This window comes from Podarcis bocagei (assembly GCF_964188305.1).
Source record: "Podarcis bocagei genome assembly, chromosome: Z".
Lineage (NCBI taxonomy): Eukaryota > Metazoa > Chordata > Lepidosauria > Squamata > Lacertidae > Podarcis > Podarcis bocagei.
The window spans coordinates 45,156,125-45,182,589 of record NC_138140.1 but is presented as its reverse complement, the minus strand read 5'-3'; the positions used below and the strand labels follow the sequence as shown (position 1 = coordinate 45,182,589).

General features: G+C 44.0%; 1 protein-coding gene and 1 long non-coding RNA gene across 4 annotated transcripts in view; one reads left to right on the top strand and one right to left on the bottom strand.

Annotated features, from left to right (window-relative positions):
• Nucleotides 1–811: 811 nt before the first annotated feature.
• Nucleotides 812–16,331, bottom strand: LOC308578585 (protein EOLA1-like). Of its 3 annotated transcripts, none has more exons than XM_081179094.1 (4): nt 16,205–16,331; nt 9,596–9,879; nt 3,182–4,603; nt 812–2,033 (listed from the first exon to the last, which is right to left on the bottom strand). In XM_081179094.1, exons 2-3 carry the CDS (start codon nt 9,846–9,848, stop codon nt 4,380–4,382), a joined length of 477 nt encoding a protein of 158 aa, XP_081035220.1. In that variant the 5' UTR covers nt 9,849–9,879; nt 16,205–16,331; the 3' UTR covers nt 812–2,033; nt 3,182–4,379. The 3 variants fall into 3 exon arrangements, with proteins under 3 accessions (XP_081035220.1, XP_081035219.1, XP_081035218.1); XM_081179093.1 differs by having other exon boundaries at nt 9,596–9,964; nt 16,205–16,299; XM_081179092.1 differs by lacking the exon at nt 16,205–16,331 and adding an exon at nt 10,157–11,232 and having other exon boundaries at nt 9,596–9,964.
• Nucleotides 16,332–16,416: 85 nt separating this feature from the next.
• LOC308578594 overlaps nt 16,417–26,465 on the top strand; it is a 149,789-nt gene continuing 139,740 nt past the window's right edge. The window contains exon 1 of the long non-coding RNA XR_014004009.1: nt 16,417–16,505. This is a non-coding gene — a long non-coding RNA (uncharacterized lncRNA). The remainder of the gene's footprint in view (nt 16,506–26,465) is intronic.

The following is a 26,465-nucleotide window of genomic DNA, read 5'->3' as shown; positions in this document are numbered from 1 at the left end:
CACTATTGCATTTATAGCCATATTTATAGTTTGCTCATTTCAGTTTGTCCTGTTTGTATTGCAGTTAAACAGGTCAGCACCTGCAATGCTGAGAAGCTCTATTATGAAGGGATCAAAGACAGGATAGTTAGAATCTTTAAAGGGTTTGAGTTTAGCATGCCGTTTCTGTACCTGTTGAAGGAATTTGAAATTTGCTCTCCACCTTCTTTTTTGTTAAATGGGGCTAGAATAAATATGCATCCAAGCAAATAGTAAAGGAACACATCATATATGGGCCTTCTTCTCTCATCCCCAACCTAAGCAAATACTTAGCATGAAAAGCCAGCTCTGACATTGAATAACCAATGATTGGATTTTATGAAGAGCCAGGGAAGTTGCCACATTCACTGCTACACAGTTGACATGTCAAGGTCACAAAAGACGTGAAAGAAACCGTTGTGGTAGTTTTCAGCCAGTTTTAAAGCGGCATTTTGCTTTACAGTGAAAGCCTCATGTTTGTTACTTAATTCTTTCATCTGTTTATTTTGTATATTTTTTAAATATATGCTCTTTTTTAAAATCTAGGACAGTGTGCAGATACTCAATGAAACAGAATCCCCCCAAAAAGATGCAATAATCAATAATATATTGTGTGTTCATTATGAGGTTTGATATTCATCTATAAACTACTTCAGATTTCTGTCATGGCGCTAGCTTCTGTTATGAGATCTAGATTCTAGATAATTGGGCAAATACATGTCTGGAAGAACAACAACAAATGTTTTGAAATAAAAACCAGTGTTTCTAATAATCCTACTTTCATATACGGTACTGTACTGAAATGTAGCTACTGTTTTTATTGTGGAGTATTTCAGAAGTACCAGTACACTGGATGCCACATTATATCAAAATTACAATAGCAGCAAGTAAATTACATAGTAATATTAAAGCATAGATAATAATTTGTCATATTCTAAAAGAGCAGTTGGACTGTTAAATATTAACATCTACCTGTAGATGCAACAAGCTTTTAAGATGTCCAGAATTATTCAGAAAGAAGGAAAGAATGGATATAATCAGTTTTTGAAATACTTTGCTTGCCAGGGCTCACTTCAGGGCTGGCCCACCCATGAAGCAAAGTGAGGTGACTGCCTTAGGCAGCAGGATTCACAGGGCAGCAGATACGGATGTCTATCTTCAATCACCCTTTCTTTTCTGGTGGGGAGGGAAGGCGCCATTTTGTGGTTCGCCTCAGGTGCCAAAATGTAGTTCTCTGAGCTGGGAGCTGCAGAGTCCTGTAGCTCATTTTGCAGAGGAAAACAATGTGGGTGAGTGTCAGTAAATGAGGGGAATTAAGAGAGCTGAGTGGGGAGTGCTCGTGTAATCTCACTGTATATAAGTTGTACAAGTGACAATAAAGTATTTCAATTTCAATAAGTAGGGGAGTTCTAAAAATGGTTCAATCCATGTGAATCTTAACTAGCTGTCATAACTCATAAATGCTTTTTACATAGATGATTTTATATGCACACACTAAAAATGCAATGGCCCAAAGAAAATTCAGAATGCTAAAAAATCTCACATTATACCTCTGAGAGGCCCAAGTGACCTGCCAAACATTCTTAGAATAAAAATCACATTGAACTCCGGTATGGGAAGCAGAAATACCTTTACAACCCTATGGTGCCAAGGTCACTGAGGTGGCATTTCCTGTCATCCTTAGTCTTGGTCAACATAGCAGAGCCCACCACTGACCTATGGGGAAAGGGAGTGTGGATGAGGAGCAGCATAATAAAACAAAGGATGGTGAACCTTTGGCACTGTAGATGTTGCTGGACTCCAGTTCCCATCTGCACCAGCCAGGATGACTCCTGGCCAGGTGTGATGGGAACTCTACCCCAGGAACAACTGGAGTGTTATCAGTTACCCACCCCTGATCTAAAGAAAAGTAGACCACATCCTCCTTAGCAGGTTTAATAAACATCCATAGCATTTCTAAGTACAGTGGTACCTCAGGTTAAGTACTTAATTCGTTCCGGAGGTCCGTTCTTAACCTGAAACTTTTTCCCCCTCAAAATAATTTTTAATAACCGACCAATCACATCAAATCAAATCAAATCAAATCAAATCACATAAATTCCGAATTACACAGCCGAATTTTAAATTTTTGTTGGGGTGACCCATATTTCAAGTTCCGAAGGGGGATTCCGATCATCTTCTTGCTGCTGTGTTAATATCCACAAATCTGTCCAAATAATGTTCATAATTCTATCCAGTCTTATCTTGCTGTTTCCACATCTCATCTTATTCGTATATTTTTCTTTTTTTCTTTATGATCTCTTCTGATAATCTCCTTAAGCAGGTAAACACCAATTATAATCCTGTGTGAATTTTTTCGTTCGTCCAGTCATCATATCAAGATGGTTTCCATATATCATCACTTTCATAAATAACAGCACTCTTTCCATCATTAATCTCGCACGTCTGTTGCACTTTAGTCCCTCTGAGGCTCACCCACAATACGAAAACAGATATTTCCTCCTCCCAGACATAAATCTTTCGACGGAACTTGCCAAGATGGCGACGATATTTTTTGCTGCATCATTCCAAAGCTCTTATGCTTTCCACGATCTTCTTGAAACATGCTTTGGTTAGAAAATTATCTCCACACAGTCTTAAATCCACAGCTTAAGTCATTTAAACGGCATTTCTGACTTGTGACTTGTGGGGGGGGGGCGATTCTTGGTTAATCACATAGAGAAAAGGAAGGAAAGTTTTTCGCCCTCCCCCATCCAGTCCCGTTGCCAAACATACCGAGCCTTAGTGTGTCTTCTCATGATTTATTCTTGTTCCTCCGACCCATCTTGTTTATCATAGATCTCTTCAGTTAGCAGTCTTTACTCCCCCTTCTTCCTTGAAATATGTGCATTAGCTTCCTCCTAATTGTTTCTTTTGAAGTTGCTGCAGCTAGAGGCGCGAATCAGAGACAGCGTCTAGGAGCGCCGAGATCCACACAAGGGCTTTCTGCCTAGTGCCCCCACCCCCACAAATTCGGGGGTGGTATAGGGCACAGCAGGCAAGGGCAGCCCCCCCACACCCTTGGGGGGGCGGGAGGCTGTTTACTCCCATCACAGCCTCTTAATTACCTCGTGTGGGTTGGAGAGATGTTATTGTCAGCCATCTTCCGATAGTGGCCACCAACCTGAAACTGTTCTTAACCTGAAGCACCACTTTAGCTAATGGGGCGTCCAGCTGCCGCTGCGCAGCTGTGCGATTTCTGTTCTCATCCTGAAGCAAAGTTCTTAACCTGAGGTACTATTTCTGGGTTAGCAGAGTCTGTAACCTGAAGTGTATGTAACCTGAAGCGTATGTAACCCAAGGTACCACTGTAACAGGATTCATTTCTATAGAAGCAGAGTACTGTGTATGGCATTACATCCACAAATAGCACAAGGGGCATAGGAAGCTGAAAGGGCAGTTGCAAAGCAGTGAGGAAGACTCTGAATGGAGCATTTAAATGAGTTTACTAAAAAGGGGTGGAGGGCATGGATTAGCCATTTGTGATGAGACCATAGACCCAATAGGAGCAGAGGAATTAAGAGTGAAAGCTCTGGGGGAGGGAGTGGGATTAACTGATGATCTGTTTATTTCACTTAATTAAGAAAAAGTGTTTAATATTCCATAATGTGCATGTAAATGATGATGATTAATATTTATTTATACTCCTCTCCCCCCCGATGGAACTTAAGGTGGTTTACAGATAAAAACAAGAACCACTAAAAACAGGAAAATCAATTATTAAACTACAATTAAACAATGATAGAATTAAAATTACATACGTATTTAAGACCTGTTTGAAACATGCCAATATTTACAGAAAAACGGCATGGCACCAGCCCTTTCATTAAAAGCAGTCAGTTTCCCAAAGCCTGTTGGAACAAAAACGTCTTTCATCTGTTGGCAGAAGGACAACAAGGAGGGAGCCAGTCTAGCTTCTCTAGGAAGGGAGTTCCAAAGTCTGGGAGCAACCACCAAGAAGGCCCTCCACCACATCCCCTCCTGTGCATGCCTGTGAAGGTGGCAGAACAAAGAGAAAGGCCTCCCATGAAGATCTCAACATCTGGGCAGGTTTGTGTGAGCGGATATGGTCTTTCAGATAGCTTGGACCTAAGATGGATAATTCACAATAATCCACATCTAAGAAGCTTCAACAAAGCATACTTTTACTGGTGACCCCAACTATTCCATTAATGTTCTCCATTTGCAAGAGTGATAACACCAAGGTATAAGGCACTTGCTCACTTTATAATAGTGGTCTACATTAAGGTCAGTAGAAGAAAATTATTCCACTTAAGTAGCTTGGAAAATGTAGAGTTAAGGGACCATAAAGAAAGAAATCTTCAGGAGTAGTCCAAAGAAGGAATCAGTTCCTCTGGGATGTCGACCTGCCAGACATCTTTGCGTCCTCGTGTAGGAATAGGTTCCAACAACCATCTGGGGTTTGAAATAACTGTCAGGTATTTCTGCTCCAGGCCTGAGAGGATGGCTTTATTTTCTAGTACCAAAATGTCTTCAGGAGGCAAGAGTTCTGGGCACTGTGATGTCTCCCCAATGTCAATTAGTCCTGTATTTAAAACACAAATATTGCTATAATTTTCTTCCTAAAAAAATGAAATTACTGGCCTATTTATTTTTATTTGCAGGACTTTATCCTGCCCTTCAGTTTGAAGCATTTGGGGCAGTTTACAGAATGTAATAAAATACAGTAATAAGACAAAGAAGAATACAATGCTTAATGACAGCATCAAACTTTAAAAAGTCAGGAGATAAAAGAGATGAAAAAGATCTGGGTGGGCAGACTTCTCCTGGAATCTAAACGATAACAGTGTGGATATCACATGAGCCTTCGCAAGGAACAAACTCCATAAATGGAACACTACAGCTGGAAAAGTTGCTTGCTCTCACAATAAGTAGATACCCAATAGGCTAACAGATGGGGGAATTGGTATTTGTGGTATAGTTCCAGCTCTATCACGCATTTTCCCTTGCTTTGTGACATTCCCCCAGTGCTTCCTTTCCCCTCTTTAACCTATTTACTAGTCTGTATGAGAGGAGTACAGAAACCATTGGTCCTCTTTGTACCCTGCTACAAATGGTGCATCCAGCCAGAGCCTTTGTAGTAAGCTTAGCAGTCATGGGATAAGGGAGTGGGTCCTATGGTGGATCAGTAACTACTGGTAGTTAAAGAACAGGAAGCACAGAGTAGTAGGAATAAACAGGTAGTCCTCACAATAGAGGGAGGCAGTGTGCTATGGGACCAGTGCCTTTTAAAACTTGTTCATAAATGATCAGGAGTTAGATGTAAGCAACAGAATGGCCCCCCTTCATGGATCACTGCCTTGCTGTGGCGAAGGGGCTTGAAGAACTCAGAGAAGCTATGAACTATGCCGAGCAGGGCACCCAAGATGAACAGGTCATAGTGGAGAGTTTTGACCAAACGTGATCCACCTGGAGGAGGAACCGGCAAGCCACTCCAGTATCCCTGCCAAGAAAACTCCATGGACAAAGACAACAAGCATATAAAAGTTATGACGCTGGAAGATGAGCCCCTCAGGTCAGAAGGCGTCCAACATGCTACTGGGGAAGAGCGGAGGACAAGTACAAGTAGATCCGGAGCTGATGAAGTGGCTGGGCCAAAGCCGAAAGGACGCTCAGTTGCAGATATGCCTGGAAGCGAAAGGAAAGTCCAATGCTGTAAAGAAAAATATTGCATAGGAACCTGGAATGTAAGAACCATGAACCTTGGTAAGCTGGATGTGGTCAAAAATGAGATGGCAAGAATAAATATTGACATCCTGGGCATCAGTGAACTAAAATGGACGGGAATGGGCGAATTCAGTTCGGATGACCATCACATCTACTACTGTGGGCAAGAATCCTGTAAAAGAAATGGAGTGGCCTTCATAGTCAACAAAAGAGTGGCGAAAGCAGTACTGGGATGCAATCTCAAAAATGATAGAATGATCTCGATACGAATCCAAGGCAGACCTTTTAACATCACAGTAATCCAAGTTTATGCACCAACTACTGGTGCGGAAGAAACTGAAATTGACCAATTCTATGAAGACTTACAAGACCTTATAGAAGTGACACCAAAGAAGGATGTTCTTCTCATTATAGGGGATTGGAATGCTAAAGTAGGGAATCAAGAGATAAAAGGAACAACTGGCAAGTTTGGCCTTGGAGAGCAAAATGAAGCAGGGCAAAGGCTAATAGAGTTCTGTCAAGAGAACAAGCTGGTCATCACAAACACGCTTTTCCAACAACACAAGAGACGAGTCTACACGTGGACATCACCAGATGGGCAGCATTGAAATCAGATTGATTATATTCTCTGCAGCCAAAGATGGAGAAGCTCTATACAGTCAGCAAAAACAAGACCTGGAGCTGACTGTGGCTCAGATCATCAGCTTCTTATAGCAAAATTCAAGCTTAAACTGAAGAAAGTAGGAAAAACCACTGGGCCGGTAAGATACAATCTAAATCAAATCCCTTATGAATACACAGTGGAAGTGAGAAACAGGTTTAAGGATTTAGATTTGCTGGACAGAGTGCCTGAAGAACTATGGATGGAGGCTCGCAACATTATACAGGAGACAGCAACGAAAACCATCCCAATGAAAAGGAAATGCAAGAAAGTAAAGTGGCTGTCCAATTAGGCCTTACAAATAGTGGGGGAGAGAAGGCAAGCAAAATGCGAGGGAGCTAGAGAAAGATACAGGAAATTGAATGCAGATTTCCAAAAAATAGCAAGGAGAGATAAGAAGGCCTTCTTAAACGAGCAATGCAAAGAAATAGAGGAAAACAACAGAATGGGAAGAACCAGAGATCTGTTCAAGAAAATTGGAGATATGAAAGGAACATGTCGTTCAAAGATTACCATAATAAAGGACAAAAGTGGTAAGGACCTAACAGAAGCAGAAGACATCAAGAAGAGGTGGCAAAAATACACAGAGGAATTATACCAGAAAGATATAGATGTCTTGCACATCCATATTGCTGACCTTGAGCCAGACATCCTGGAGAGTGAAGTCAAATGGGCCTTAGAAAGCACTGCAAATAACAAGGCCAGTGGAAGTGATGGTATTCCAGCTGAACTATTTAAAATTTTAAAAGATGATGCTGTTAAGGTGCTACACTCAATATGCCAGCAAGTTTGGAAAACTCAGCAGTGGCCAGAGGATTGGAGAAGATCAGTCTACATCCCAATCCCAAAGAAGGGCAGTGCTAAAGAATGCTCCAACTACCGCACAATTGCACTCATTTCACACGCTAGCAAGGTTATGCTTAAAATTCTACAAGGAAGGCTCAAGCAGTATGTGGACCGAGAACTCCCAGAAGTGCAAGCTGGATTTTGAAGGGGCAGAGGAACCAGAGACCAAATTGCAAACATGCGCTGGATTATGGAGAAAGCTAGAGAGTTCCAGAAAGACATCTACTTCTGCTTCATTGACTATGCAAAAGCCTTTGTCTGTGTTGACCACAGCAAACTATGGCAAGTTCTTAAAGAAATGGGAGTGCCTGATCACCTCATCTGTCTCCTGAGAAATCTCTATGTGGGACAAGAAGCTACAGTTAGAACTGGATATGGAACAACTGATCGGTTCAAAATTGGGAAAGGAGTACGACAAGGCTGTATATTGTCTCCCTGCTTATTTAACTTATATGCAGAATTCATCATGCGAAAGGCTGGGCTGGATGAATCCCTAGCCGGAATTAAGATTGCTGGAAGAAATATCAACAACCTCAGATATGCAGATGACACAACCTTGATGGCAGAAAGTGAGGAGGAATTAAAGAACCTCTATTGAGGGTGAAAGAGGAGAGCGCAAAATATGGTCTGAAGCTCAACATCAAAAAAACGAAGATCATGGCCACTGGTCCCATCACCTCCTGGCAAATAGAAGGAGAAGAAATGGAGGCAGTGAGAGATTTTACTTTCTTGGGCTCCATGATCACTGCAGATGGTGACAGCAGCCACGAAATTAAGAGACGCCTGCTTCTTGGGAGGAAAGCAATGACAAACCTAGACAGCATCTTAAAAAGTAGAGACATCACCTTGCCAACAAAGGTCCGTATAGTAAAAGCTTTGGTTTTCCCAGTAGTGATGTATGGAAGTGAGAGCTGGACCATAAAGAAGGCTGATCGCCGAAGAATTGATGCTTTTGAATTATGGTGCTGGAGGAGACTCTTGAGAGTCCCATGGACTGCAAGAAGAACAAACCGATCCATTCTTAAGGAAATCAGCCCTGAGTGCTCACTGGAAGGACAGATCGTGAAGCTGAGGCTCCAATACTTTGGCCACCTCATGAGAAGAGAAGACTCCTTGGAAAAGACCCTGATGTTGGGAAAGATGGAGGGCACAAGAAGAAGGGGACGACAGATGATGAGATGGTTGGATAGTGTCTTTGAAGCTACAAACATGAGTCTGACCAAACTGCGGGAGGCAGTGGAAGACAGAAGTGCCTGGCGTGCTCTGGTCCATGGAGTCACGAAGAGCCGGACACGACTAAACGACTAAACAACAACAACAACAGAATGGCCAAGTTTCCTAATGACACCAATAAAGCTAAATTTGGGGAGATTTAGGACAGGCAAAAAGGAAGTGCGTCTTCATGCAGCACATGCTTAAACGATGAAATTTGCTACGGCAAGCTGTAGCACTAGTTGCCAGCTTGGGAAACCTCAAGAGAGGATTAGAAAGATCACTTTACATGTTTATGGGAGTGTTATTGCACTAGTGTAGATTCTCAGTCTGGTTAGCCACTGTGACAGCAGGGTAAATGAGCCTTGCTAGGTAAGACAAAAGGCCTTCTTTAAGTTTCTTATAAAACACAGAACATAAAATACGGAACTTAAGTGTATTACTTTAAATTCTCAATGTGCAACTGGCTAAAATACAGATTGCATGCTTTCCCTTGAATCTTCATCAGAAAAAGGGCTCAACAGTTAACTTTTCTCTTTTTTTAATGGAAGTTGAACATTCAGGGAGGTGATCTGAATATTTACTAGGGGACTAGGCTGTCTTAGCTCATTTGCTTCCTACTTTATGGTCATAGCCTTGAAAGGTCCTGCAGTAACACCCCACCATTTGATGAACTTTCTTCCAGTTTCTCTGCCCTTCCCCTTGTTCTGTGCAAGATATACTTTCCCAGATGTACTTTCACCATCCTCATGATAGAATATGAGCAGATTCTTTAGACTGGGGTGGGCAGAAGTATAATAATAATAATAATAATAATAATAATAATAATAATAATAATACAGTGGTACCTCTAGATACGAACGAGGTCCGTTCCGGAGCCCCGTTTGTATCTAGAAGCACGTCTGCGCACGCATGCGTCGCTTTTCGTCGCTTCTGCACATGACGTCATTTTGAGCGTCTGCGCATGCGGCGAAACCTGGAAGTAACATGCTCCATTACTTCCAGGTTGCTGCGGAGTGCAACTCGAACACGCTCAACTCGAAGCGTATTCAACCCGAGGTATGACTGTACTCTACAAAGTCAGCATTTCATGTCTACTGGAAATTTAAAAGTTGAGTCACTGTCACTTACCTGCCACAACACCTCTTCCAAACCTTTCACCTGCATCCAATAGCTCTTCAATTTGAGTCACTGTCATCCCAAGCCTGTTTGTGAGGATGTCTTTCCAGGCTTTGTCGTCCCAGTCTTTAAAAGCAATGTGGACAGCAATGGTACAGGACTCGTACTGGGCCAGCAATGGTCGCCAACGAGTCTCTATTGTTTTTACTTCATTTAAAACCAACCCAGCATAAGGTTGCCGGAAGGAAAGGCAGGGAAACTTCATTCTTCTTTAGTTCAGTCCTTTCTTGCATCACCTTTATTTCCAAACAAACAATTTAAAACCAGAATGAGGAACACATATTCTCTCTTGGCAAGTGTTCAGGGATTGAATGAATCTGCCTGCCAAATTCCAAAATGAGGGGTGCTTAAAAGCTGCAACATGACTTGGGAATTCAAAAGATATTTCAGTTGAATTAATAGAATTTAGTTTTGTAAGTAAAATGTGTATAAAATTGTTTAGAAAACATTAAAAATGATTGCTAAGTAGTTGCAGTTATACTATGTAGTAATATAATTATTATTAAGCACTACCTGACTTTTCAGAAGGTGAAATTGAAATTATTCGGTTTCTGAAAGCAGTTTATGGGCTTCTTCCTCCACTGTAGGTTTACCAAGTGAAATGCTGTCTAAATCAAAAAAATAGCGGCACATTTGGACTCCTCACTCCCAAAAACATGTTTTCAAGACCTCTTCTCACTGAGGACATTTGCTAAAGCTATGTCTCGCCCGCTAAAATGGTCTGCCCTAAGCGACGCCACAGGGATCCTCAACTACCACATGAATCTCCTTCTTTTTATTTTACACAGCACAGTATTTCAAATAGCTGTCATTCCAGCCCACCTTGGCTTGCGAAGCAGACCCTTTGCTGACCATTTTAGTCCCATGTGCACAGAAGTGCGAGGGGCAGGAGGCTGGCGTCCAAAATGCATGTGTAAAGGTTTAATCGCAAGTGCTGCAGAACCCTGTGATGTCATACACCCTGCGGCAGTTGGAGCCGTTATGGCAGTTACATCTTAGCAGTTAGAGCAGCAGGTTATGTTCTGTTGTGCCGCCTCAGAGTCGGTTGGTCTGCGACACTTTAATCTATGAAAGACATAGTTGTCAACTTTCAGATTTGAAAATATTAGATCAGCAGCCTCGAAAATAAGGGATCAGCAGCCTCACCTGTCCTGGGGACAGTCTACGGGATATCTAACAATCCAGGACAGCAGCAGGAAGCGGCGCTGGAATAAGGGAATTTCCCGCAAAAAAAGGGAAGGTTGACAGCCATGGAAAGACCGTGTTAGCAATTCAAGAAACATCCACCGTATGCATCACCTATTTAATCTGCAGCTGCAAGTACACTAAGTAAAAGTCAGGTGTTGTTTTAAACTTTTGTGTGTGTGTGTGTGTGTGTGTGTGTGTGTGTGTGTGTATTCTTCTTTTACAATTTAGAATACTGCTTTAAACATCCTTAAAATACCTTCCCTTCTTCTCCTTCCATGGCTCATTTTGCATATCATAAATCCCTGCTTTTTTATTTTTACAAAAACTAAACCATTCAGTATTCCATTATTCAAAACTTATTCACACCGCGGAATTTATCTTAATGCTGCTAACGTTTTCAAGTGTACACAATTCCCCCCTCCATATATATTCAATAAACGTTTTCCAATCTTCTCTAAAGGTATGTTCTTCTTGTTCTTTTATTCTATATGTTATATCTGTGAGTTGTGCATATTCCGTCAACTTAAGATGCCACTCTTCCTTTAGTTGGCACCTCGCTCGTTTTCCATTTTGGGGCTAAGAAAACACAGGCTGCCGTAATGGCATACATAAATTACCTTTTTTTGACACTTGGGAAGTTGATGTAAACTTTTAAAGGAGGGGTCTTGCGTAGTTTCTACAAGAGGAAAAACAGAACTAATCAAGGGCCAAGCAGCCCAGGGCTACTACTACGAAATTTGGGAACTAAAACTAATCCCCACAAGGAGGAGGTTTAAGAGAGGATGCTTCCTAGGGAGCAGTTCCCGTGGCATGCAGCAGGATCTTTCCTTTTTCTCTCTCTGAGTGAAGCCTCCTCTTAAGCCCATGCTGCACTTGCCTTCTCCACCCTCCACACCTCCTCCACCTTTTAACACCAGAGTGTGAGTTGCCAGTTACAGAAAGGGACTAAACCTCACCTGGCTAACCCATGGCTTTTCCTTGCAGCCATGCGCAGGGCTGGGAGGGAGGGAGTCGCCATAGAGGGAAGGGAGGGAGTGGGGTTCCCAAGGGTCATCTAGCCCAACCCCCTGCAGTGCAGGAAGCAGTTAATGAATTATGGAATCACGGAGTTGAAAGGGGTCCTGATGGGTCATCTAGCCCAGAGGTGTAGCAAGGTCAGGTGGTACCCAGTGCATAATTTTTTTTGTCACCCCCGCCCAGTGAAGCTGGCTCAGTCTCCAAAGGCACCTTTGCGTCTTGCCAGCAATGTCTGGGCGCATCCAGTGCTTTCCCCGCCTGTCTGGGCTGGGTGGTCGGGCTGGTTCCAGAGGGGAAAGCGAGCTCCCTACGTAGCGCCTAGGCTGCTAGAGGTCCCTGATTTCCAAAAAGCCACAGGGGCAAGGGCGGGGGGCTGCTGTCCAATGGCAACAGCCCCCCTCCCAAACTTAACTGAGAAGACTATGTTTTTAACCCCCAGATATCTCATGGTAATATGTGGGAATTTTTTTTTGGCGTGAACAGTAAGAATCTGATTTGATATTTTAAGCAATGTAGTTAATGTGTTGTTTGTTATGTTTTATGTGTGATGTGCAACTTGAAAATGAATAAAAATATTGTTTAAAAAGAAGATCATGTCTATATCTACAGCTATAAATGTAGTGGTTTTCTATCTAACTACATATATTAATTAACATAGCAAATTAAGGCTGATTATGTTATCACTAATTACTTTTGTTGTGAATGATCACTGTGTTTTTGTTGCATACTTTAAACTCATCCACTTAAGAGATTTTATTTACAATTAATTGGCATGCAAATTCTGTTGAATAATTGCATAATTATTTCAGCCTATATTTTATACATCCCATAGTCATTTTACTCCAATGTTTAAAACATTTTGAATATTAGTATTGCTACCTATATGACTTATTAGTCACTTACTGCAAGAAATCTCTAAACAACTTATAAAAAAGTTAAGGCACAAATGTGTAGCACAAAACTGTAACAATACATTTCAGTAACACCATTTCAATAATCCATAAACAGGCCCATCTGAACCCCCTCCCTGCAGAATATTTCATCAAATAGGCCATTATCAAGCTAATCATAATCCATCAAGTTTTAGTTTAGCATCAGAAAGATGACTTAGCATTTATGGTGGTGCCATGTGGACCCCTAAATAAATTTGTTAAAGTGGTCCTGCATTCTTCATTCTTTTAGCAGCTTCAGGTGTTTTAATAAGACATTAGTACTAATATGGGGTCTAGCTTCTGAATAATCATGCATAGAATCACATTCTACACCTAACTATTTTAACGCCTGCAAAACAGAACCTTTTCCAATAAAGCCCAGCAATGGTATTTTTTATAAGATGCTACTGTTTCTTTTTACAGTGGTGCCTCGCAAGACGAAAAGAATTCGTTCCGCGAGTCTTTTCGTCTTGCGATGTTTTTCATCTTGCGAAGCACGGTCCGTCGCAACTGCGCCTCTTCAAGTGGCTTTAAAAAAAAAGCGCAAGACGTTTTCGTCTTGCGAAGCAAGCCCATAGGGAAATTCGTCTAGCGAAGCAATGCAAAAACGGAAAATCCTTTTGTCTTGCGAGTTTTTCGTCTTGCGAGGCATTCGTCTTGCGGGGCACCACTGTATTTTTAGTGATTGTAATTTTAAAATTTTAACACTGTATTTTAAATGGCTGCAACCCAGCCCAGAGCCTTAGAGCGAAGGGTAGTTAACAAATTAAAATAATAATAATAATAATAATAATAATAATAATAATAATAATAATAAAAAATAGAAATGGAGATGGGGTAAACTTGGTGCTCAGGTTTCCGAAAGAAACGTATTGTGGGTGCCTTCAAGCGACTTCCGATTTGCCCGGCCTCCTCACCTAGGGGTTAACCCTCTTCCCTGAATCTTGATGTGCCAGGACTGGCTGTAGTTACTGAAGAAAAAGCGCTGTCTGCATGTGCTCAGGAGCACTCTTGCTTGCAATATTTTCATGAGTCCGAGATGAAGTTGGGCAGAGGGAGAGGGAAATCACGCAAAGAGGGATGGCCCTTTATTTTATTTTTTTACTATTTACATTTATATGCCACCTCCTGCAAGGTCACAGTGGCCTGTATGGTTCTCCCCATCCACTCACAACAACAACCTTGCAAGGTTGACTGAGAGACAGGTCCAAGGTCATCCAGGCAGCTTGATGGCTGAGTGGGGATTCGAACCCTGGTTCTCCCAGGTCCTAGCCTGACTTCTAATTCCTCTTCCCCTTCCCTCTCTCATCTGAGGCGTCCCAGCAAGAGGCCAGCATCCTGTTTTCTCACCTCTGGGGAGCCCACAAGCAGAGCATTGGTGGAGGGGGGGGAGGAAGCAGGTGCCTCCGATGGACTTTGTCCTCCACCCCAAAATAGCTGTCCAGAGAACACCAGTAGCATCCTGAACACTCCTTTTTATTAAATAAAAGTATTTTAAGCTCATGACCTGCTGTCACTTCCTCCCTGGCCATGACTCCTCGCTGCTTTCCATTTGCAATTTTTTCCTTTGTTTTCAGCTTTCTCTGCCCTTCCATTTCTTTCTCCCTGTGTATTTCCTCCTCTGCACGTCCATCAACTCCTCCATCCCACAAAACTTTTCCTTTTGCCCCCTCCCCAGCTCAGCTCCCGTCAGACCTAAAACCCTGTTTCAGCTAGGAAGTTGCAAGCCATTTAAAGACCATTTTTTTAAAAAAATAGGGGGGGAGGGGGAGTGTCATAGAAACGGGCTGTGCTTTCAAGTTCTCCATAAATTATCTGGGAAATTCTAAAGCTTGCCCCCTTTTTTGTGGCTTCTGAAGTTGACCCTAATAAAGGTTATTACCCAACTGTGGAGCCTGGAATATTCTTCCTATAGACACAGCTATGGTTTGCTTTTTATGCATCTTTCTGCAGGAATATTTACTTTTGGTTGGTTGGTTGAAGCGGGACACTGGGGTGCTGTTTCTCTTTTTTGAAAGAAATGTTATAAGATCTGGTACCACAAAGCCATCACAAGGCACTAGCCAAAAGTAGGTTTACTAAAGGGATGGCCGCTTGTACTTTTGACAGCAGCAGCACAATACAAAATTTAGGAGAAGCACGTACAGGCAGGGGTACCTCCAACTCCACCTGGTTTTTTGTGTGGTTGTTGTCATTACTGTATGCACTTGGTAAAGGTGCATTAAGTTCTCTTTAAGGAAAAGAGGAGAACGCTATCTATCCTGGCTCTTCCTTTTAAATTGGGGACTATTATCAGCGCAGCCCCAAGCAATGTTTACTCAGCAAGTAAATCCAACAAACTTCGACCGGGTTTACTCGCGGGGAAGTGTGCATAAGCTTGCAGCCTGCCTCCTCCAACCCTCTCTAGTGCGAAGGCTGAGGAAAGAGCAGCCGCGAACACAGCGCAAGAGAAGTGAAGCTCCTTGGGTTGACTCTTTACTTTTCTTATTTCCGTGTTTCTGCTCTCCCGCATGCGCGGGACTCAATCTCTTCAGACCGTACCATTAGCAGGTCATGGTGCGGGGGGTGCCCGCTCTTTCCCCAGCAACTATTGAGCTTATTCGCCCCTGGAAGCTTTCCGATTAGCCTTTGCTCCAGTTCCTCGTTTGGGCTTTGGCCTCTCCGCCCATTTCCGGACGTTGGTACACTCCTCTCCCAGCAGATCCTGTGGCTGGTCAAGACCACCTCACTCGCCCCATGGGGAGTCGCGGGCGGGAGCGGGCCGAATCATAGCTGTCAAGCTTTCCCTTTTTTAAAGGGAAATTCCCTTATTCCGAACAGGATTCCTAGCGAGAAAAGGGAAAGTTGACAGCTATGGGCCGAATGTGGATCCCCCTTTTCAGGCTGAAGGAGAGTGACACTCGGCGCCCCCCTCAAGCCTACAGCGAGCCGAGGGCGCTTTGCCACTCTCTGGGTTTGGGGGTCGTGGGCGGTGGGGCGCGCCAAATGTCACCCCCCCTTCAGCCTGGCACCTGCTGCGGCCGCACCCCCGTCGCTACGCCCCTGATCTAGCCCAACCCCCTGCAATGCAGGAATCGCAGCAGAGGGTCACCCAATCTCTGTTTTGAAACTTCCCGAGGGAGTCTAGCTTCTTGCTTACCTAGCAGATGTACTGATTGCTGATGTACTTCTTGCCCCCGGTGCGCTCACTGGCTACCCCCACCCCTCCGAATCAGGCAGAAATCCTGAGGCGGGGAGTTCCGCGAGACAGCTCCCAGGCCTCTCTCCCGCCCTCCTCCGACCACGGGCGCTGAACTTCTCCCCACCCCCGTCCCCAATGATGGCGTCTATTCCTGTCCCTTCACGCGCCCGCCAAGGTTGGAGGCCGGCCGAAGCCGCGGCCTCTCTGCCGCCCCCTATCCTGCTTTCCGCGCACCGCCCTCACCTCCCGCCGCGGCAATGCTGGGCTCCGCCGTTCCCCAGGCTGCGAAGAGCGCAGTTTATTCATACGATGCTCTCTTCCCTTCTTTCCTACACGGGAAAGTCTCCTCATGAGATGGAAATCATGGCGCCGGAAGCGGGGGGGGGGGGAGTCTCTTTCCTCTGCCGCTTCGCCTCAGAGGAAATGGCGAGCAGCGCCTGCAGGGAAGAGTTTTATTTAGCAGCTTCGCTTCGCTTTAATCGGCCATGGCGTCGTGCTAAGGCGTATCCCCCCTCTTCGTCTGTCCTCACAACTGCCCTGCGAGGTAGGCCAGGTTGAGAGATTTTGTCGTCTTCATTCCCTGCCGTGTAGCTATCCTTTGCAGACGGCCGTAGCCCCGCGACAGAATCAGGTCGTGCATTCACAGCATGGCAACCCCCTTCCAGGGGAATAAGGATTTTAAACAGTGTATGGATTTATTTCACTGTTATATATCTGATCTAGACATAGTGCAAGTTGCTGAAATGTGACCTAGTTGTAGAGTTCTCTCTTATAACGATTAGTAATAACGTTATTGATTATTATTATTAATATTTATATAATGTAGGCATGAATAACCCCTGGCACAGGTCTGATGCAGCACTCCCAGGATTTTTTTTTTCTGCACCCCACAAGATAAGACCCCACAGATCTTGGTGGCAACTATATTGCACCAGGTTGGGCAGATTTAAACCTCTCCACCAAACCCAGCACCCCAATGTAAGTCCATGATCATCAGACTGATCATTTGATGGCCAGGATGAAGTAACAACCCTTCACTTGGATAAGCTGAGGAGCTGTGTAAGAGTGTTAAATGGCAACACCCAACCAGCATGAGAAAAATGGAGGTTTGGCCAAGGGTGAACGTGGTAATCATATGTGTGAGTTTGTAGATACAGATTTCTAGTAATCAGATAGACAGATAAGAGTTAGGGGAGACAAAGCAAAGTACGTTCCACAAACATTGAAATTCAACTTTGAAATTCATTGCCACAAGATGTAGTGATGGATTTGACAAGGGGATTAGAAAAATTCATGGAGGATAAGGCTACTAGCCACAATGGCTGCCTCCACTGATGGAGACAATATGCCTCTGAATACCAATGACTAGTACGGTAATCACAAGCAGGAAAAGCGCTGACTATTGCATTCAGGTTCTGCTTGTGGGTTTCCCATAGGCACCTTGGCAGCCACTGTGAACCGAATGCTGGACTAGGTGGGCCAAGGGCCTGATCCAGCCAGGACTTTCATTTTTTTATATACATGTTTTTATTCATTTTTAGGTCAAAAGAATTATACAACCAACAAAGAACATTACAACATATTAGTCGACACAACATGCTACAAGAATAAAAGTTATGAATGTTCCATATGTCTGTATTGGCTTAATTCAAGAAACCATTCTACAAGCTTAAATGAGAGTGTGGTGGTGATCTTTTGTGGTCTTCTGTTTTCACCTAGTCTAGAAACGGTTACCAAATGCTGTAAAATAGGGTTACCAGATGTTCCCTGTTCCCAGGGACAGTCCCCGGATTTGCAAATCTGTACCCGGACAAATTCCATCCCTGGAATGTCCCCAGATTTGCAAATCTGTCCCCAGGAAACGTAGCAGTGGCAGCCTCAGCAGCCAGAGCCAGCCTGGTAGCGCAGTTGGCTCTGGCTGGCTTCGGGAGCTGCTTGCTGCCTCTGCCACTGCCAAAGGGGAACCAGGGACGTCTGGCGGTACAGATCTCCTGCCCCCTTCCCCCTTTGTTTTGACAGATCGGGGGAGGCTTGGGAGTCACAGGCGGGCGGGCGGGTGTTGCCCAGGAGGGGTGCAAGGCGCATGGTTTCTCTGCCAGGCAAGGTGCAAAGCCCTTTTTTGCACCCTGTGAAACATAAATGTGCAGAGTTTTTTTAAAAAAACTGGGCAGCAGCCGCCCACCCGTGACTCCTGAGCCTCCCCTAATCAGTCAGAGGAGGAAGGGGGCAGGAGATCAGGGGAGACTCGGGAGTCACGGGCGGGCAGCACAATGTTGTCCAGTTTTTAAAAAACTGCATTTATGTTTCATAGGGTGCGATAGAAGGGCTTTGCACCTTTATACAATATGCATGTGTGCTTGAGCCCAGGGTCTTTTGCCTCACCGTCCCCACTACTGACTCCCTGTTGCTACTCAGCTTCCAAAAAATAAAATAAAAAAATGTGTCCCTGGATTCATTGAAAAAAATCTGGTAACCATACTGTAAAAGGAAAAGTGAGCTGACTTGCCTTGAGTAACTTTCATTTGATTATTTAATTCTTTTGTTATTGCAATTGACCAAACTGTTGTGTACCATGTGTCCAAAGCAGGAGTGGCCCAAGAGATTTTGTCACCTGAGGGAAACCACAAAATGCGTCTTCCTGCTGCCAGGCAAGAAGGGGTAAGTGAAGATCTACATTGGGAGCAAGGGGGGAACCAAGATCTACATTGGGGGCAAGGGTGGAGGAGACCAGCAGTGCCTCCTAGTCACCAAGAGACCACTGTAGATGTGGCATGGGGGACCAGATCCAGCCTCCAAGGAGCGCGAAACAGCTGTTGCTGCCACCATGTGGATCCTGCCGCCTGAGGCAGTTGCCTCATCTTGCCAGCCCTGATTGAAAGTAAGACCCTCTGCATTATGCCAGGGCTTAAATGTTAAATCTGTTCTTCTTCAGGGTCCACTGCAATCTTTACAATACAGTGGTGCCCCGCAAGACGAATGCCTCGCAAGTCGAAAAACTCGCTAGACGAAAGGGTTGTTCGGTTTTGCGTTGCTTCACTAGACGAATTTCCCTATGGGCTTGCTTCGCAAGACGAAAACATCTTGCGCTTTTTTTTAAAGCCGCTTGAAGAGGCGCAGTTGCGATGGGCTGTGCTTTGCAAGACGAAAAACATCGCAAGACGAAAAGACTCGCGGGACGAATTCTTTTCGTCTTGCGAGGCACCACTGTAGCCATGTAAGACAAGTCAATATGAAGTTCTAGTAGTTACAGAAACTATCTGTTTATTTTGTGGACTTGAATGTACATAGATTTAGTCAGTATCTGCATATCTTAAATGTTACCTGATTCTATCTACATATGATGTGTTAAAAAGGAAGAAATTGAGTTTTTGCTTACATAATTTGCTATGACAATGCCTATTTAATATATATCAAGTCTCAACTCTGATATGAATAGAATCATAGAACCATAGAATTGTAGAATTGGAAGGAACCCAAAGGTCATCTAGTCTAACCCCCTGCAATGCAGGAATGGAAGATATGTTTTTGTTGAATCTACTCAGTACTTGATTTTTTCCTGATTAAATATCCAGGAAGATACGCCAAGATATCAAAAGTCAAAACAGTTAAGTTATTCAGAACTATACTATTGCATAAGTCTGATTTTATAAGTAGTCTTGGTATGTTGTTGTGTCTGAAGCTGGAAAATGCATTTTCATTTACAGAAGGCAACAAAATAATCCTTTAACAATTACTGCTTATTTGTAACCTTAATTCATAGTGTAATTTTGAGATTGTTCATCAGTAGTATAAGGCAGAGAGTTTTAAGATTAGGGATGAGGTTAGGAATGTTGTGTCTCAGTAAAAGTTCCTGGGTAAAACAGCTGTATTAGGTAAAGGGAAATGGAGTGAACGAGTGACAGACTTTTTTGTGTGTTCACATCTTCCAAAGGTTTCTTTGAAGCCAGTAGTATTTAATTTAACAAAAGGAAAGAAGAATTCTGTCTCTCTTGCCTTGCCTAAGTTGGCAAAAGCCCTGGCTCACACTATTAGAGATGCAGCGGGGAATTCAGGTGAGAGCAGGAAAAGCTATTTGTCTTTTAAAAATTAAATTAATTTGGATTTTTTTTTATTTCAACAGTACAGGACAACAGAGGTAGGCAAAGTGGTGCCCTTCAGGTGCTGTGGACTACAATTCTCATAAACCTGAGCCACAACATTTGGAGGGTACCATGATGCCCATTTGTAGCACTGGGGTTCAAACTGCTGAAAGAAAGGGCTTCTTTGGGGTAACACTGCAGGCTGCTTTTAAAGATATATACCTCAGATATTCATAATTGTCCTTCGGCTTTTGGAAAGATGCGGGAGAGTCATCAGATTTTGCACATTTACTGATTGAGAAATAATATGTGGGAAAGTCATCAGATTTTGCAAATTCGCTGATTGAGAAATAACTGTAGCCTTCAGCACCACTTTTTCTTTTATCCTTGGCTTCATGCTGAGGTAATCTGCGCAGGAAGAAGAACTCATTACCATGAGTTCTCCTTCCTCTACTCATTATTATGTCCTCTTCCAGAAGCAACTGAGAATGTCCTCTGTAGCTGCTAGCTGAAAATATTTTTAAAGATATGGTAGGATAAAGATTAAGTCCTCTGTATCCACAGTCAGAGATGCTGACCTCAAAAGTACTGATCATGTCTTCTCATTACTGCTTTTTTTAAAAAAGACATTAAGATACCTGCTGTGAATGGAATGTTCATTCTGCATTTTAAATTATTTTACCCTTGGAAGGCAAGGGTACTAACTGAGAGTTAGTATTTCCATGCTCCCTGTAAATTGTACCTTTCTTTTTTCCAGTGAAGCCCATTGCAATTTGATGTTCCCCACCGTTGGCTTCAATACTTCATGGAATCATAGAACTGTAGAGTTGGAAGTGACCATGAGAGTCATCTAGTCCAACACCCCTGCAATGCAGGAATCTTTTCTCCAATGTGAGGCTTGAACCCACTATCCTGAGATTAAGAGACTCATGCTATCCCTCAGTGTCTTGAATCAACATATTCTGATTCAGACTCCAGAATTTGTAGTTGATGAAGAGAAAATGTTTCATTTCTAATTGGAAACTAGCTGCACAAAGGCAATGGATAATTAGGGAGGATAACAGTCCAGAGATAGCCAGAGATGAATGCTACAAATTTCACCTCAGTGCATGCTGAAAAAACTGCAGGCAGTTCATGTTGGCTTCTGAATACACTGAATACTTGCAGGTCTGTTTCCCTAGTTGTTAGGACTAAACCTGCCTATTCATTGCCCTTCAGTCCTCTGTGGAAAGTCAGGAAGTCCTTAAAGAATATTCTAGAGTCCATAATCCAAGAACATGAGCTTTGAATTTGGATAGCTTTGAGGTTTTTTAATCTGTTTCATTCTGGTGTAAGGGAGATTTGTCTGGCGTCTTCATTATATATCTTGAGGTGCCTCTTCAACCTGGCATTGGCTGATTAACATTCTACAGCCTTTTAAATGTTTTTGCAGTGTGTGTGTCATTATTGTGTTGTTTTTGTTTTAACTATTTATTTGTGCTTTTACTTTATATTTTTATCTTGTGAAGCGCCTTGAGATCTTGTGATGAAGGGTAGTACCGTATTTTTTGCTCTATAGGACACACTTTTCCCCCTCCAAAAATTAAGAGGAAATGTGTGTGCGTCCTATGGAGCGAATGCAGGCTCCTTGGCTTCAGCGATAGCAACGCGAAGCCTCCAAAGTGCAGAGGGAGCGCTCCCAGTCCCACCAGGAGATGCTGGGGACTGGGCCTGATGCCTTCTGCATGCTAAGCAGTTGTTCTACCACTGAGCTATATTGCTGTCAGGATAAAATGGAGAAGGTGGAGGCTGAAGTGTGTATGCTCTGTGGAGGAAAGGTGGGACAGAAGCATAAGAAGGAATAAAGTATGGAAACTAGCCTCTAAGTGAATAAACTACAGTATATTTTTAACTTACTCGCCAAATAATTTGTATATAAATTATAAAAGAGGTATATAAATTTTGTTAAATAAAAAAAGAGGAAATGTTCAGACTTTCAAACGGTATGTTATGCCTGAGCCTTCATTGCTGAAACTCCCAACAGCATTTTCATGCTCACAAACACCTGATGAAGGAACCATTGTGACATAACCCATTCAGGCAGAGTGAAGGGGCAACAGGTTGTCAACAGTGGCAGTAGTTGGGGGCTCCCATCTATTCAAAAGCCACAGAAAGTCTTTTCATGCTGCCTGAGGAATTAATCCCTTCTTTAACGTTCATAATTGCTGGATCGATTTAACAGTACTGGAGCTAACATTTGCTTGGATTTGGCACCATTGATAGGGAACTGCCTGCTGCATCCTCCGCTTTGAAGTCACCCTGGTCCTTAGGCCTCCAGCACCTTCTTCAGCATGTCCAACCCATCTAAGAGGCGTATGATACTGGTGTTCCACTGGGTTAGGAAGAAGCCCCTGACAGAGAAGCCGTGCTCTACCATTTCGGCCAGACCTTCTGCCTCTGCACCGGCTTGCAACACTCCTCACATTTCACTCTACTTCACGAGGAGCAAGACACAGCCCGCTCCGCTCAGGAGGTCCAGCAGGCGCAAGGTGCTGCGATTGCCGAATCTCACCGACCTCAAGTTTTTAAGATCTGTCATTGGCAGCGTTGGCCGGAAGAGAGCCCGCAGGCGTGGCAAGCAAAAGAAGACTCCAGCGGAAACAGGAAAAGGGGTGAGGGCTAGGCTAGAGGCAAGAAGGCTCCCAAGCTATTTGCGGGGTGGGATTGCTTTGGGAGATGCCTTCTCACAATCTCTACCCTTGAACCACGTAAGGACATAAGAAGTGCCTGCTGGATGAGGCCACATTGGCCTGTCTAGTCCAGCACCCTGTTCTCACAGGGGCCAACCAGAGGCCTGTGGAAACAAGAGCATTCTGTATTCCCTTCCTGCGTCTTCCAGCAACAACTATTCACAAACGTTACTGCCACTGACTGTGGAGGTAGAGCATAGCCATCGTGCCTAGTGGCCATTGATAGCCTTTCCTGCATAAAACCATCCAAGTTGGTGGCCGTCACAGCTTTCTGTGGGAGTGAGCTTCCAGAGGGGTAGCTGAGCATGCCTGCTGCAGGAAAAACAGGCATTAAAAGCACATTTCTCCCAAAGAATCCTGGGAATTGCAGTTTGTAAAGGGTGCTACAAATTGTAGCTATGTGGTAGAAGGGTAATCTACAGTTCCCAGGATTCTTACAGGGGAGAAGCGATAATGCTTTTAATGTATGGTGTGTACACAGCCTCAAATTAGCTCCACCAGCTCTGTAATACTAGAGCAGAAATTATAATGCATATTGTTGTTGTTGCACTTTTATAAATATTATAAAACCCATTCCTGCAAGCCATGTAGTCTAGAATAAACTCAGTCACCCCTCCCATTATTAATTGTTTCTAGTAGGTGTGTGCGGGGGTGTTGGATCTGCTTCCCTGCCTTGAAGAAAGGCGCAGGTCAGATGTGTGCCCAGACCTGGCCACGCTTTGCAAGAGAGGTGTGTTGGTTCAAGGTGGCCACGCTGCCTGCAATTTGCACTCCTTCCTGACGTGTCTTCCCCAAACCCCTTCTTCCAGAGGCTGTGTTGAAGTTTTCCATCACGTGGAACACAAACTGGCGGAACTACCTCGAGGCTCAGGCAGTGGTGGAAACCCTCCTCAAGCATGAGACGCCAGAGAGCCTCTTGCAATACGAAGGGATCAAAGGAGCTGTGGAGTCTTTCCTACCATACACGGCACTTCCAGAGGCTGGGCCGGTTACTGCAGGCCTCCATGTTCCTTGATTTCATGTGACAAAACATGAAGTTGCCTGACGCCGCCAAGTGGGACAAGGAGATGGACACGTGATGAACTTTCTTTCTTTCTTTCTTATTAATTTTATTGAGTACAAATTAGAAAAAATACAAATATAGAAAAAAGGGAAAATACATGTAACCAATAAAAAACTAGAAAACATTTTACCTCTTCTGATATTTACAATTATTTGCACCTCTACAAAACAATATTCACAATAAAGAAAAGAAATGAAAGGTAAAATAGAAAAGAAAAGAACAAGAAGAAGATAAAGAAAAGGAAGAAATAAGATCAAGAATGAGAATTTTAAAACTAGATGAGTATTCACTATACACAGCCATTTCCAATCTATATTTATGTCCAGTTACATATTTTCATCATATCCTTATCTATCTTAATTAAAATATTTTTAAAAGACTTCCACCGTTTGCCTCACGCATTTTTGGTAGTCCATTTGTCAAAACCTCTGTTCTTCATATTTTTCCTTTGGGCTGCGCTCCGAAGGCTTCAGGGATCTTTGAGGCTAGCGGTGGGGCAAAGCAGCGCTTCCCCCCACTGCCAGCCCCACAAGCTCAGGGAGCAGTGGGAAGGTGGCACACAGCCTTTGCACTGCTCCCCGACCTGGTCTTTGAGGCTGGCGGTGGGGGAAAGCAGTGCTTCCCCCCACCGCCAGCCCCACAAGCTCGGGGAGCAGCGCGAAGGCGGCACACAGCCTTTGCGCTGCTCCTCGACCTGGTCTTTGAGGCTGGCGGTCTTTGAGCAGCGCTCCCCCCCCCGCCAGCCCCAAACAGCAGATCGAAAGGAACCCGAAGCCTCCGGAGCTCAGCGGGAACTCCCGCCACGCTCCTGAGGCTTTGGGTTGCCTTCACTGAAGCCTGGAGAGCGAGAGGGGGTCAGTGTGCAGCGACCCCTCTCGCTCTCCAGGCTTCCAAGGAACTTCCAAGGAACTCCCGCTGTGCTCTGGAGGCTTCGGGTGAACGCACCTTGAACGTACAGAATGCACCTTGTTTTAGAGGGGGAGAACAAGAAATTTTTTTTTCTCCCCCTCTCTGCACAGCGCCCCTTCAGCGAAGCGGCAGGTCGGGTGCGTCCTATAGAGCAAAAAATACGGTATATAAATCTAATAAATAAAATAAGATACTGAGAGAGACTGAAGGAACTGAAGGAGGGATGGAAAGAGTAATGGTCTGGTTTTGTGTTTGGCAATGCTGGCACTATTGGAGGAGAACAAGGAGTGAAGATGAGATACTGTAGCTGTAACGAATGGGATTTAAGAATAACCCCCTCCTACAAAAACATTTAAAAAGATGCAGGATGTTAATCAGCCAAAGGCCTAGTTGCAGAGGAACATTTTTGCCTGGCACCTTAAGATGGATAATGAAGATGCTGAGTGAGCATCCCTGGGGTAAAGGTAAAGGGACCCCTGACCATTAGGTCCAGTCATGGCCGACTCTGGGGTTGAGGCGCTCATCTCGCTTTATTGGCCGAGGGAGCCGGCGTACAGCTTCCGGGTCATGTGGCCAGCATGACTAAGCCACTTCTGGCGAACCAGAGCAGCGCACGGAAACGCCGTTTACCTTCCCGCCAGAGCGGTACCTATTTATCTACTTGCACTGCATGATTTCGAACTGCCACAAATAGGAGACATGCAGAAAAGGCCTGTGCTCATGTTGCCACCCTCTTGACCTCTCAGGGAGGAGGTACACGAAGAAGGGCATCAGATGATGATTTCAGAGTCCAAGTAGGTTCACAGGTATTTCACCTCTACCAGCAAGAAAATAATGCAGAAGAGAACATCCACCAGACTTTGAAGCAAACAAACGAACAAAGAAAAGCCCTCATGCCATGCAGGCTGGAAGCGGCACAGAATCCTGGGAAAGAACTGTTACAAAAGTTAGACACCACACCCACCCAATCTCTGCCAAACAATGGCAAGATTCCAGGGGGTTCCAGGGTATGTGTTCCAGAGAGAATCAAGATGCAGCACAGACCATCGTACTTTTAGAAATATGGTTTAATTGACACATATTTACACCTTTAGTATAGATGTAAGTACAGAGGGAGTACAGATCTTACAACATGGTCAGCTTAAGTGGGGCTCCTCCACACATCCAGCAGTGAAGCACAAGCCCAAAGGATCTCTCCAACTCTGCCTTCAGCCAGCCAGCCTAGATCAATCTGGCCTTTTTCATCTAGTCTAAGCCTCCTGCCAAAGGCCCCAAACTCTTCCTGTGACATAATGCCCAGTTACCCTGGCAACCTTTGAAATCCCCAGTGTCTGTTCACACCTCAAGGTGAGGGGAAGGACAGTTCTTTTGCATAGCTTGGCCAAGTCATTTTCATTGCCCTAGCTTGGCCAAGTCATTTTACATAGGCTAGCCCAGGAATTCCTCAGCAGTTTGTACTCCCTTCATATCCCAAATAATCAAAATCATGCCATTTATTAATTTTTAGGGATTAGGGGGTCCCTGCCCCCCAAACCTACAACAGCACTGTGGAATATCCTGAACAAGGACACATTCTCCTCAAATATACAGCTTGGACAAGGGACCCAGAGAACTTTGGCATCATTGACTGAAGTGGAAGCGATGGGCAAAAGAAGTATACTGTATATCAGAACTGGCTATTCTAGAGCAGCTCCTGGCTGCTTGTCTTGGAAACACAGCTGGGT